General features: G+C 57.2%; 1 protein-coding gene across 1 annotated transcript in view; it reads left to right on the forward strand.

The window, feature by feature from the left end:
- Window positions 1-812: 812 nt before the first annotated feature.
- LOC111152713 (semaphorin 4B) overlaps window positions 813-13855 on the forward strand; it is a 25358-nt gene continuing 12315 nt past the window's right edge. The window contains exon 1 of the mRNA XM_022511285.1: window positions 813-1022. Within this exon, the coding sequence (XP_022366993.1) occupies window positions 887-1022 (136 nt within the window). The 5' untranslated portion in view covers window positions 813-886. The remainder of the gene's footprint in view (window positions 1023-13855) is intronic.

Genomic DNA, 13855 nt, shown 5'->3' on the forward strand with positions numbered 1-13855 from the left:
TCTGACAACCCCTCCCCAGTCTCAGCAGAACTAAGCCCCAACCCTGAGGATGTTAGGAGCTAGGAGGATGGGTGGTGGGTGCCCGTAGGATTCCACTCCAGCCTGAGGGAGTACTTCCCCTGCCGCGCAGCATGCAGGCTGAGGAAGTCAGACGTCCTGGACGGTCCTTTACAGGTAGTTCCCACTTAAGCTAATCTTGCTCCCCCACCCCCACCCACCCCACCCCCAAGGTTCGGCTTCGTGTGGACCGAATTCTAGACGTGGATGACCCCGCAGGGTACCTGGATCAAGCTCTGAGCCCGTAGTGGACGCCCAGCCAAGACCTAAGGTGGGTTGACCCGTGCGGAAGTGAGACTCAGGAGCAACCAGCCTCGTCAGCACGGGCTCCGCCGGTTTCTTTGGTCACGGGCAAGTGGGTGCCAGGAGCACCCGCGCAGGGGTGGAAGGGGAGAATGGAGACCCACGGCCGACCCTCGGGAGGCGCCCAGGGAGAGAGACCCGCCCGTTTTCCCAACCGCACGCGTTCAGGGTGGTCGCAGAGGAGCCGGAAGGGGTCGGGGAGAGGGGGGAGGGCCTGAGAGGCGGGGATGAAGAACGATGGGTTCGTTCTCGGCGGCGACAGTGTTGCCGGGCTCGGCGCCCTTCCAGGCACGCACCGAGCTCCCGGAGCCCGCGACCGCCCCTCCGGCCTCTCCGGCCCGAACGCCGAGGGGGCGGGGCGGGAGAGGCCGGGCTAGCCGCGGGACTTCCTCCTTCGGCCCCGCCCACCTCGGCCCACGTGACCCCACCCCCCCCCCCACCCCCAGGTCTCGCCCGCGAGTCAAGTTGAGCCACCTGAGCCAGAGCCTGGAGGACGCCGTAGCTCCCCGCTGTCCGGAGCTCCGTGATGGGCTGGGGGAGCCGACCGTCCGCCCCGCGGGGCGCTCTGCCTCCCGGGCCGCCGCCGCTGCTCCTGCTGCTCCTGCTGCTCCTGCCGCCACCGCCGACTCCGGCGCTCGCCCCTCGGATCAGCCTGCCGCTGGGTAAGCGCCGGGACGACCCCGCGGGGGCGCGGGCTATGGTCGGGGGGAGGGGAGGCGGCCGGGAGGTGCCTGCGGAGGCTGCTGTGACAAAGGAAGGAGGGACGAGAGGGCCTGTGGGAGGCTTGGGGTCCATTAGGACCCCTCCTCCTTTCAGGGCGCTGCGGAGAGGGAGAGAGAGGAGAGGGCAGTTGTGGGGCCGCGGGCCCCTTTCTTCCCTTCCTTTAGTGGGTGTGTGTGTGGGGGGGTCTTTTGGCTGCTCTGTCGTCCAAGCTCGCCCCTGGGTAGGGCGCCGTTTTCTGCCGTGGCGGGCTCCCCCGGGGCTAGCGACCCGCTGGTCCGCCTGCCCATCTGCTTGTCTTTGATGCTGACCAGAGCCAGCCGCGGTGCCGCCCCCGAGGGCGTCTCGGGGTGGAGGGGGCCGTGCTTGCCGTCCCATAAACACTGGGGTTCTGGTATTCCAGCAAGTCGCAGCAGGACTCCGAGCCGCAGCGGGACAGGAGTCCCATCTTCCTTCCCAGCGCTTCACCCTGGTCTCTCGACGCAATGCAGGACCGAAAGTGGTGGGATCCTTCCCGGGGCGGGAGCTATCATACCAGGGATGGGGGCTATTGTGGAATTCCTAGGCCCTGGGAGAGACTCCACCTGGGAGTACCGTCCTCATTGGTGAGGTCCCTCACGTGGTGCTTATGGCTAGCCCCTCTCTCAGCCCCTTTACATCTTGTTGCTTTTCCCAGTCATCTTTTGAAATTAGGGAGATGGGAATTCCAAGCCATTTTTCCTACTGGGCAAGTAATTCCCTTCTTCCTGTGCTGTGGTTCGCTCATCTGCAGAATGGGCACAGTGGTAGGTATCCTGTAAGGCTGTCTTGCCGATTTCATGAAACTAGGTGAGTTCTGTGGACACAGGTTTTAAGGGGTTCAGAGATGTTGTTTCTCCAAGCCCATTAACTTGTTGTCACACTGGGAGAATTGGAATAAACGAGGAATATATTAGAGGTTCCATATTGAAAGTACACCAGATTTCCTTCTCTCTTCTGCATCCCTACTCCTGAAAACATTCTGTGTACAAAAGGGAAGAGTAGCCAAATCAGCACTTATTATCCAGGATCCTTGTGGCCCTGAATAACCCTGTCTGAAACATTGCAAGACTTGTGGGGAGAGCATATCCTGGGTTCAAATCCTGCCTCCACCACTTAGTAACCATGTGACCTTGAGCAAGTGACTGAACCCTTCCTGGGCCTTGATTTCCTCATCTTTAAAATGGGATAATAATGGTACCTACCTCAAGGTTGTGAAGATTAAATTAGTTTGTGTTTGAAAAGTCCTTAGGACAGGGCTTGGTACATGGAAACCGCTCGGTAAGTGTTAGCTGGTGGTGTTGCTGCGTGTTAAGCACAGGCTTCATTCTTGCCCATCCTGCACAGAGCCAGGGTGACTGCCTGGGGTCAGGGTGGTGCTGGTGTGCTCGTTTGACCACAGTCCCTTGGGGGCTCCATCTCATTAAGTGAGGATAAACAAGTGTATCCGGACCCGGGCCTACTGCCTTGCCACTTCTCCATTGTAGCCACAACTCCTTTTATCCTTAGACCTCCTTCGCCCTGGGAGGAGGGAGATGAAATGGGAACAAAAGTTCTGATGGACTCCATTTATGGCCCTGGGCTAACCCTCAGAGCTTGTGTCCAGCTCTGGAACTGGATGGGGACCACCCAGAGGGTAACTGAAGGGCAGAACTGGGGAGCCGTGAGGGGGAGCCGAGAGGGCCTGCTTCCTAAGAGCAGCTAGAACACTTGTTGGCGATTACCCACATAGTTCTGAGACCTGGCCCACTTCCACAAATCTGTGACTGTGGCCAGGCTCTGTCACATACCGGTGTCGCCTGCACAGGTCAGTGGGGGCTCTGGTCTGGATGTCTGTGCACCCCCCTCTCCCAGACCCGTATGTTAAAATCCATACTCCGAGAGGACTGCGACACAGGCTCACCTGTTGGGATTGGCACAGATGCACGGCACAAAGGTTTCCCTAGAGAAGTTCGAGGGCCTAGAAATGCAGTCAGTACGCTGCTTTCCAAGCTGTGGCTCCTAGAAAAAGACAAAGCTGTTGCTGTGTTCTTGAGACTGGGTCTGCCCAGAGGAGCCTTTTTCTCCAGTCTCCCCCCAAAGCCCAGGAATAGTTAGCAGCACCCACCCAACCCTGAACTTGAGAGCACACATCCATGGTTCGCTGATATGCACCACACCCCGGAGGGCTGCCTCCCTAGGCTTCCTCCTGGCCCTAGGTACTAGGAGCCCCAGGAGGGACCACCCTGGTGCGGAAACAGGCTCCCCTTCGGAGCATGGCCACAGCCAGTTTCCTGCTGCATCCTTGGGGGCTTGTTAGATGTTCCTGGCAGCGTGCCTGTCCCGGGTAGGCCCAAGGGGAGCATGGGGACTCTGGGCACCAGGGCCCACAGCCCCTCCCTCACAGAACAGGGAGAGAGGCGTGGAGGGAGAGACTGCACCCCACTGTTCCTCCCCTGCTGCATTCCCACCTGAGCTCCCCAAGGGCCCAGATGCCCAGGGACCGTGAGTTGTGTCTGTGCCTTGAAACAAAGTGTCCGGAACCAGAGCATGCAGTTTATGTGTGGGGTCCTTCCTAGGAAACCCTCATTGCTATTAATCTGCAGCGGATTCCTGGGGTCGAAGGAGGAGACCCCCATTTGTGGTCTCGTCCAGTGGCCAAGAAGGAGGAGGGGAACTGGGGACTCCAGTGCCAGCTGGACAAGGAGAGGCCTTAAAGGGAAGTTACTTGTCTCTGTGGAAGGAATGCTTCAAAGAAGTGTGTGGAATTTGGGTTCTCTTGCACTGGAAAGTGCCGCTTGAAGTTCCAGGAACAACGGCTCGGGAGAGGAGCGCGGCCCGAGTGGAAATAATGGCGCCGGGTGTGTGAGCTACAAGGCCAGTGCCTCGCAGCCCGGGCCGTATGGAAAGAAACAAAGCAAAGCTGCTTCTTTGGCTCATGAAAGTCTTATTGAGTTCCTTATTTGGGCAATTAAGAGGAGTTATTAATTTCCCCCTGCCCCAGAAGTGCCTGTCTGGAAAGGTCTGGACACAGTGTTTCCAAACCAGATCGGGAATAAATCCATAGGCCTTGCAAACTGCAGTCAACAAAACCCCATTGAGCCGGGGAGCTGGGCATTGGCACAGATCAGCTGCCTGTCCCCTGACCCTGGAGTGGACACCCGGGGTCAAGGCTGCCCTGAGAAGCCCCCAGTGCAGGCCGCTTTCAAAGTCTTGTTGGCTGGTGCCAGGCCTCCCTCCTGGATGTGGCCTCAGCCCCACGTGAGCGTTTGTCTTCAGCTCTGTCCTGTGGCCTGGCATCTCCATGGCCCTTCAGAGCCAAGTGGAAAGAGCAGTAACTATGGCGCTAAGGGCCGGGCCTCGAAGACTAGCTTGCCTCCTAACCGCATCGCCTGGGGCGAGCCGGCACTAACGGCAGGACCATCTCGCAGGGCTCTGAGCGGATGACAGGAAATAATGTATGGAAAGCGTTTGGCACAGTGCCTGGCACGTGCTCTGTCCCCAGTAAAAGGTAGCGGCCTCCGTTCTCTGTGGCGGAAGTTCCTGCCCCCCTCGCTCAGGGAGGTTATGTGCGTCCGTTTGGGTGACAGTGGGCACCGGCCGGAGGCAGACGCTCTGCTAGTTGCGAGGCCCAAGCCAGGTCAGGGAATGGAATGGTGCAGGTCCCACTCCCTGCTCTGGGGCGGGGAGGACCGAGCAAGTCACCCCAGGGGTCCTGCTGAATGTAGTGCACTTTTCAGGTGCTCCTGGTTCAGCTCTTTGAAGTTCTTTGCCCCGAAGAACGTCGAAGAACGTCTGTCTGGGGCGGCTGCTCCTCTCCCCCGCCCTGCCACACACTGGTTCCACGCTGCCTCGTGCATAACCCGGCATTCAGTGGGCTGTTGAAATGCCTGTGTGCCAGCCCAGCAAAACTCTTAAGTTTGCACAAGTTTGGGGGCACATCTGGATACACCTGCATGTTCATCCTCCACACAAGGGACGCAGAAGGTGGCCCAGAGCCTGGAGAAAAGGCTGGACTCGGCTCATGGAGTCACTCTTTCTTTTGTCCCCTTCCTAGAGACTGCGGCCTGGCTCCCACCCCTCCGTGGGTGCTCAGGATGGGTGGAGAGGCCTCTGATGGGGCTCTCCCTGGGGGTGAAGGGGAAGGGGAGCTTCTCCCCCGCCCCTCCTCCTCGCATTCTGTCCTCTCGGCCAGGCTCCCCTGTGTCTAGGATGGAGAGTGGCTCACATGGAGCTGGCTGTCTTGGGACACATGCCCAGGGTCCTGTAAAGGCTCCAACCCATCTCGTGTTCCTCAGGCCACAGGCAAACCTTGTCTCTGTGCCCAGCCCTGTGCAGTCTCCATGGTCCTTTTTTAGCCGCCACTCCTCTGGGGGGCTCTCTGGTGCAGGGCAGGACCACGTCCAGCCCTTAGGTGGCACAGCTGGCTGGTGTCCCCACATTTGTGTTGCAGTGTTCAGGGCCTAGAAGAGGGTGGAAAGGAAAGTAAGAGGTATAGAGCTACTGGGGGCACCAGGCATTTAGGTTGTTTTGTTTCCCCCCACACGGTGGGTAAAGGTATCCCCATTTTACAGAGAAGACAGCTGAGGTTCAGAGAGGTGAAGTATTTTGTCCAAGGCATATGGCTCTGCTTCCCTGAGATCTGATCTGTTCTCTGTGGGATCTCTCTGGACTGTGCCGATGGGTCCTCTGAAAAGCCCATCTTGACAGTTAGTAGGGTTCAGAGAGGTGGCAAGGGGCTCTGGGGAGGGGGGGTTGCAGTGGGCCCAGCGGACTGAAACCTCTTTTTTTTTTTTTAAATATCTATTTATTTGATAGAGATCACAAGCAGGCAGAGAGGCAGGCAGAGAGAGAGGAGGAAAAAAGCTCCCTGCCGAGCAGAGAGCCTGATATGGGGCTCGATCTCAGGACCCTGGGATCATAGCCTGAGCCGAAGGTAGAGGCTTTAACCCACCCAGGCGCCCCTGAAACCTCTCATTTTATCCTGACTCCTACTGAACAGGGGCCACATGAGCAGTCTCCTCTCCTTTTTGGCCTTCCCCTTGTTCATCCTCTGAGAGGCGCTAACAGAAACAGGAAAGAAAGCCCCCCAGGATGGGGCCCCCACAATGTGCCGGGTGCTGGAGGGGGCACCGCTCCATCCTGTGGGGGGACTGAAGGTTGGAGAAGTGAACTCCGCCTGGTCAAGGTTGTGTGGCTAGAAAGGTCTGGGGTCAAGCCATGGGCCACAGCTCTCAGGACTCAAGAACTACGTTCTCTGTTAGAACAGCTCCCTCAGCTCCGGCTATGAAGTGTGGGAAGGCGGCAGAATGGCCCAGCTCGGCCCCTGAGTAATTGATAGGTTCCGTTTGTCCTCCTGGTAAAGAGACATGTCGAGGTCACCCCCCCGGATGGGAACAGGGAATCCGGCTGAGGGCCCTGAAGGTATAGCCACAGTTAGAAATGTGGTCCACACAGGAGACCGGGAGCAAACGTCTCAGACACAGGTTTGCACCCCAGTGGTGGTGGTGGGTGCGGAGCAGGCCAGAGCCAGCCCGGAAATAGATTTTCTTTGGCCTCCAAGTGTTTAAAGAAATTTTAATTAGTTGCTGATATTTAAAACTCAGGAAATTTAAAAGAAAAATGCAACTTTCCAGCTCTCCGGAAGATCTGGCAAGGCTGGGCCCCCATTCTACTTAGCAGCGTGCATCTGGGGCTTCTCAGTGGCCGCAGCTTCTGACGGGCTCCTGCGTCCCGGTGGCTGGAGCCCCACCTGCCCTCATCCCCTGTCTTCTGCATGAGCGGGCTGCTGAGGTGGCCAGAGTGCTGGGTGTTTACTCAGAGGAGGGAAGGCGGCAGGAGGAGAGGCGGGGGGGGGGCATGGGTAGGGTCAGTCCTGATTACTGGGGGCTCCCTAACCCAGGAATGGGACTTGGCACTTCTCCATGCTGCATTTATCTGGTCTTTCCAGTAGCTTGGTGAAGGCTGCCTCTCAGAGACGGCAGGTCCCTGTTCAGAACTGCACAGTTGGTCAGTGATAAGTCAGGACTCACGCGTGGGCAGTGCGTCCCCTTTGCAGCCCTTGTGAACTCTTTCCTGTCTGTCGGCTGTCGCACTGCTTTCTGGGCCCTGAGCTCATGGGACTGAGTGGTCCGTGCTTTGGGGAGGGGGCCGAGCAGGGCAGTGGTCCTCAGACATGCTCTTGTGGGCAGGAGCCTTCGGGACCTCCAGGCTGCCCTCTTGGAATCTCAGACCCCTCCCTGGACCAGAGTGCTCTGAATTGGGACTTAGCGTTCAGTCACTCAGTGACATGTTTTTTGAACAACTTCTTGGACCTTACCTGGCCACATGATACAAGCATGAATTAGCATGTCCTGCTCCTCGGGGAGCCCTTGGCCGGGTGGAGGAGACAGACACAGGAAGCCCATCCACCAGCCACGTGGCCAGTGCCAGGAGAGGCGTGAGGGGGAAGGGATGGGCGCAGAGAGGGGCCCCTCGCCCAGCTGGGGATTCAGGAAGGCCTCCTGGAGGAGGTGAAACCGAGCTGAGTCTCAAAGGATGAGTAGGGATTGGTGAGAAGGAAGGGCGTTGCAGGCTTTGAGCAAAACGAGAGAGGAGAAGCAGGACCTTGAGTTGCAGCTCGGTGTCACTCTGTTGAAGCTGGAGGGAGACGTGGCGAGGGCTGGCAAATTAGGGGCTTGGACAGAGGGGCATAGCTGAGGGTTATCCGGGACTGGGACGGTACCCCGAGAGCCCTCTGGCTGGAGCGCAGAGACTGGGCTGGGGGCAAGGGCCCGTTGGAAGGCTGTTGGGGTATCCCAGTCGGGAAGGGATGGTGGCCTGGTTCAGGACAGTGGTAGCAAATGGGACACATTAGGGAAGTATTGAGGAGGGAAAATCGGCAGGGTTTGTTTATGGATCGGATGTCCGTGGGGTGAGGGAGAGAAGGAAAGAACCTCCCTCTCCAGGTTTCCAGTGGGTGACACAGGACATGAGCCCAAGCCAAAGGGGACGGTGGTGGGCGGTGGCCGTGGCAGGTTTCCCACTGGATGGAGGACCTGCCCCGATGGTGAGATCTGGGGGTTGCAGGTGTCTGGATTGTTGAAGTGATGGGTGTGGGCATGTGATCTCGAGGCCAAGGGGAGACCCTAGGGAGCGGCATTAAAGAGTAGAGTGTGCAGTGACTGGAGCTAGCTTAATGACCCAGACGCCAGAGCTGCCAGCCCAGGCTGAGTCCCGGCGCCACTGCTCTTCCTAACTGGCTGATCACTGGCATCTGTCCCCCAAAAACCTCAGGCGGGGAGACCTCCTGCACAGCCGCCTTGCCAGGACGCCCAGATTTATCCGTTTAAAACATGCAGTGGGTGCTCACGTACATTAGCTCTTGGAGGGATGGAGGCCCAGAAGGAGTGGGAGGGAGAAGGGAAGTGACCCTGGAGGCCAGTGTGGCCCACATGTCGGGGACAGGGGACCTCTACCAGGCCAGGTGCCACAGAGGCCATGCCCGTCAGTGTCTGAAGTTTGGTAGCGAGGTGATGTCTGGCCCCTGGCGAGTGTGGGGCTGGTGGAGGCCTGACTCCTAGGCAAGGGGTCAGTGGGAGCTAAGGGACGGAGGCCGCTCTGGGCGGCTCTTCTCTTCAGGAGTTTGGTGGCAGAGAAGAGCCCGGAGGCGCCCAGATTTCTAAGATGAATGTTGAAGGAAAAAAATGGCTTTCTGAGAGGCACTTGGCCTCTGAGGAGATAGGGAGGTGGTGGGAAATTGAGGCTTCCATATCTGATGATGGTCCTGGTTTCTTCAGAAAACAGGAGATGTGTGTGAGAGGAGGAAGGTGGCCTCCTGGGTAGTCAGGACAGGGGGGTTGTGAGGGAACAGCCAGCCCCTGAGCAGAGAGCTGGAGGAGCTGCCCTTGGTCCTGGTGGAGGCATGTGCCCAAGGTGATGGCAGCTCATGACAGGTCCTGGGTTAGGGTACAAGGAAGGGGGTTGTCTTTGAGGGGCGAGGGGCCACCTGGTGATTCTGCCAGGAGCTCTTGGTCCACTCACTGGAAAGCATAGCCGTGGCCGTTTGGGAAGTGGGCTTCTCTAAATGTGCCTGCCCTGGACACGGGGGATGCTTCTAGGCTGGGTTCCCTTGATGTCCTACCGCTTTCTTTCTTGCTCACCTCTGTATGGGGAGGGCTTTTGGCCCACAGCCCCTCTTCCCCTGCAGAGAGGAATCCTTCCCTGCTTGGGGAATCAGCCCACCGCTTCCGGTCCCTTGGGCCACCCTGCCACAGCTCTCGGGCGCAGTGTAGAAGGGGGACATGTGTCCCGGGCAGCTGACGTTTGCTGCTGAGTCAGCAGTCCTGCCCTAGGAGTGGCGCTCCTGCAGGTACGAGCGGGTCCAAGAGTCCAGCGCGACGCCTTGGGGAAGAGGAGGTGCCCTCATGGGCTTGCCCTGGGGCCCAGACCCCTTTCTGGGGACTTTGTGATTCGAGCTGAGGTGCAGACCGCCACCTCCCTGCACTGGGGGCACCCTCCCCACTCTTCACACAGAGAAGCTGGTGTTTTCTGGCCTCGTCCCCCTGGGGACTGCGGGGGCCAGGATGTCAGGGCCACGTCCACGTCAGCTGTGGTGCCAGGAGCCGCAGTGGAGAGAAAGGTGGGGTGGTTCTCTGACTCATGGCCTGGCTACAGCTCGCTGGCTGGCGGCTGGGTGGGGACCGCGCTGAGCCCGATTCCCGTCTCACCCCAGAGAGCTCCCAGCTTCCGGCTGAGTCACAGGGAAGGGGAGAAGCTCCAGCTGAGTCTGGGGGCTGAGTTGTTCCTGCATCACTTCCTGCGGAGAGGCCCAGGCCCCAGGGGTGAGGGAGCGGGGCCCGCTCTGGTCGGCCCCGTCCAGCGTGCCCACTCCAAGGCGGCAGCCCCAGGCCTGCCCCGGTGCTACTTGCCTGGAGCCCCAGGGACACTACCAGCTCAGGCCTGCCCAGGGCGGATAGAAAGGTTTTGTCCACCTGGGAAAAACCGGCCGCAGCCTCAGGCAGACCAGTTTTCTCCCTCCTGGACCAACCCGCTGGGTAGAAGAGGATGTGGAGGATGTGTGAACGGCACAGGCCGCCCAGGAGAGCACACGAGGCGTGCCCTCTGCCACACAAGAGAGCGGCCTAGGAGCTGCGGCGGCCCCCAAGATGTGCTGACGCCCCTGGGGAGCGGAGAGCACCGACACCCCCTCCCAGTCACCTCTCCACAAAAAGCAGCCGGGAGCAAATGCAGGTACAGACAGGCCTTGCGGTAGGGTGCGCAGACACACACACACACAGCAGCAAGCTCAGGCAGGGCCCACACAGACGTCTGTGCCATCACTCTGGAGGTGACCCCAGACACCTGGGTGGGGACGCCACTCAGAGTCCCGTGGAGCGGGATCGGGATCGGGCACATAGCACGTGCCTGGGACACCTGTCCCAAGTTGAGCTCGTGCACTCTGGCCGGGAGGCCCCTGTGTGATCAGGTGCCGACCTAGGTTAGGAATCGCCCCGCGTGAGTTTTTTTAACCCTGAGGACGAGGGAGGCCCAGCTCTTCCAAACAGCCCTGCTCTGCTGGCAGCCCTCGCTGGGCTGGATTTTCCTGCAGGGCTTTTGGATTTTGTTTTTGATCCACTCGAGTGTTGGTCGTGTGCCAGACACCATGCCAGCGCTAGGCCAACGTGTGCAGAATCGCTCTGAGTAAAGCTCTCGGTAAATGGGGGTTATTATGCACGTTGTTATTTACATACATAATCTAATTTCTTCTCATAACAACCCTATGAGGAAAGGTGCTATTATCCCCATTTTACAGATAAGGAAAGTGAGGTTCCAAGATGTTAAGTGGCCTGTCCTGGTGGCAAACAGCTGGTAAGTGACAGAAGCAACATTTGAACCCAGGTCTCTGACTCCTGAGCCTGTGCTCTTAGTCTCTGTCTCATCAAGACTCCCAGCTGGGAAGCCAGCCCCACGGAGTAGCCCTGGTGAAGTCCACCTGTCTGGGGGGACCACAGGGTAGCAGCGAGCAAGGCCTTCAGGACACCATGGCTTGGTCCGAGAGGCTCAGGGAAGGGAGACAAAAGAGGAGAAAGCGCAGAAGGAGAACGCGTGGTGTCGGGGCCTGTCACCCCCTTCTGTCCCTTTGCTGTTCCCTTGACCATGCTCCCGGTGGGACTGGAGGAGGCGTGGCAGGGCTGGCGCCCCGGCGGTCCTTCCAACCTGGCTGGGCTCTGTCTACGTGACCCTTGGCAGGTTTCCACTTCCTCCCGGCCCTAGTAAGGCTGAGCTGCCACCTGGATGGCAGCTTATCTCTGACCTTTGGCATTTCTGTGGATGGATTCTAAGTGCGGCCTCCTGCCTAGACTTCCAGCCCACCAAGGGGAGATGCCCCTCCTGTGCAGGCAGATAAGCACTGGCAGATTTGAGCCAGCCCTCGCTCTCAGAGAACCGCCTGGGGGATGTGGAAGGCGTTTGCCGCGTCTCCTGGACTCCTCCCAGTGAGGCCGCTGGGAGTTGTGTTTTCCTCAGTATCCTCTTGTTGTGTTTGAGACGACTAAAGGCTAAAGGTCAGTGACTCGGGACTGGCACCACCTTCCAGGGGTGCTTGTCAGTGGGTGGCCCATGGGCCTCCCACTTCAGGATCACCCAGGAGCTCACAAATTGCGCACGGTCAGGCCGTCCCTGGGTGGCGGTGGCACCTCAGGGCAGGCCTGGACCCTGGAGGTCAGGCCTTTTGGGGGATTTTGCTGCGTCCTCCAGCTGGCCAACCCAGGGGGAGGGGGGGGTCTTCGGGAAGGAGACCTCTTGAGCCAGCCTTCCACGACAGCTGCTTTTATGCAACTTGCCTGGTTTCTCTGAAGTTTGGTTTCTGCCTCTATAAGCTGGGGATGACAGAAGTGCATACCTTGTAGGGCTGTCTGTCGTTGGCCTGCGGGGGTTAGTGTCTTCATCTCTGCCCCGCTGCGCCCTCCCAGGTGTGGACCTGTGCTGGCCAACAGGAGGGGTCTCTTGGTGGGGGTGACTTCTAGGAGCAGAGCATGGAAAGGTCAGGCTACTTGTTCCAAAAGGTCATCAGCACACAGTGCAAGCAACACGATTGGGCCTTGTTGTGTTTGGAAATTTCATGTTTGGGAGAAGTGGGGAATGAGTTTGGGCTTCCCAGTGTGTTGAGTGCTGATGTAGTGAGGGGTTGGCAACTGGGGGCAGAAGACCTAGAATCTTGTGCAGGTCTGGACTTGATAGTTCAAAGAGAGGCCTTGACTTCTCCGGACCTTTGGTTTTAGTACTAGAGTTTGGGCTCCGGATGTGAGATGTTACTTTCCCCATGAATTCCCAGTGCCCCCTTAGTACCGACTTTGCTTCTAGAGCATGACAAGACTCCCAGCTGCAGAGCCACACACATTCCCCCATCGATTCCTGCCCTGGTCACCTGTGTCCTCACCTTCCCTCACTGGGACACCTTGTGAAGAGTGGCCTTGGGAGCTCTGTCATCCTGTTTGCCGGCAGGATGCTGTCCATCCCACATCCTGTTGGCTTTGCTAGGACATCCCACCTGAGGGATTCAGCATTAGTGGCTGGGCAGAAAGCTTAGCTTCTCCAGAAGAACACCCTGCGTTCCTCCTTTTGGACAGTGAGAACAAAATCGCTTCATTTCCCTTTATTTCCCTTTTCTCCTCGGCCACCAGGAGGCTCAGCATTAAATGCGCAACCTGTCTCTAGTAGTGTGTGAAGATCTCTTCTGACCTGCTTATGTGAATATGCCCTAACTCTCTGGTTTAGGTGTTTGTCTCGGATCTATGTCTTGTTTTTTCTCTGTTCTTGATTTTATTGTTTATGTTTCACTACATTCTTTTCTTTGTTTTCTTACCCTTTGTGGAACCAGGCCAGGGGTACGTAAAACGCCTCGTAAAAGCTCGTGAAGCTGTCTCCACAAGTGCTTTGTTGGCATGTCCCTTTTGCTCCCTCAGCTTCATGAGACCGTGTCTGCTTGCATGGTCAGAATCTGTTGGTCAGATAGGAGATGCCTGAGGGGCAGGGTAGCTTATTCCTGCTTGTTTTTCTTTCCTTATCAGCTGCTTCAAATTTTTAAAATAATTTCTCTTCAGACCCATTACTCAAGGCACAAACGGTACCCTGGTTGGGCAGATACGTGCATTTCTTTCTTTTTTTTTCCTTCTGTTTCTTTCGTATTACACAAGAGTAACCTGATTACAGAATCCAAACATGAGAAGTAAAAAGGAAAAAAAAAATTACCTGTACTCCCACCAGGGATACCAATTTTCAGCATTTTGTGATTCATCTTCCTGGAGTTTCCCTTCTTTTTTTTTCCTTTTCTGTTCATATTTTTCCTATAAAAAAATAAGACCTAACTAGACATACTGTTTTTGCTTTTTGTTGTTTGTTTTTTTAGATTTTATTTATTTATTTGACAGAGAGAGAGTACAAGCGGAGGGAGCGACAGGGAGATGTAGAACCAGGCTCCCGCTGAGCAGAGAGCCTGACATGGGGCTCGATCCCAGGATCATGACCTGAGCTGAAGGCAGGTGCTTAACTGACTGAGCCACCCAGGTGCCCCTAGACATAGTGGTTTATAACCATCTTCACTTGATGGTAGATAATTAAAATCTTCCCTGTTACTGTGTCTTTTATAACAATGAAAGGTATTTCAAGTTTGTGTCCAGGACACATACACATAATTCGTTTTTAAGTGTGGAAGTGAGTTTTTAAGTGTGAAAAGTGACCAGTGCCTCTGTCATCCCCCGCCCCAGGCCTGATTAAAGAGATGACTTTTTTTTTTTTT

This window comes from Enhydra lutris, unplaced genomic scaffold (genome assembly GCF_002288905.1).
Source record: "Enhydra lutris kenyoni isolate GAN:26980312 unplaced genomic scaffold, ASM228890v2 scaffoldscaffold29, whole genome shotgun sequence".
In the NCBI taxonomy this organism is placed as follows: domain Eukaryota; kingdom Metazoa; phylum Chordata; class Mammalia; order Carnivora; family Mustelidae; genus Enhydra; species Enhydra lutris.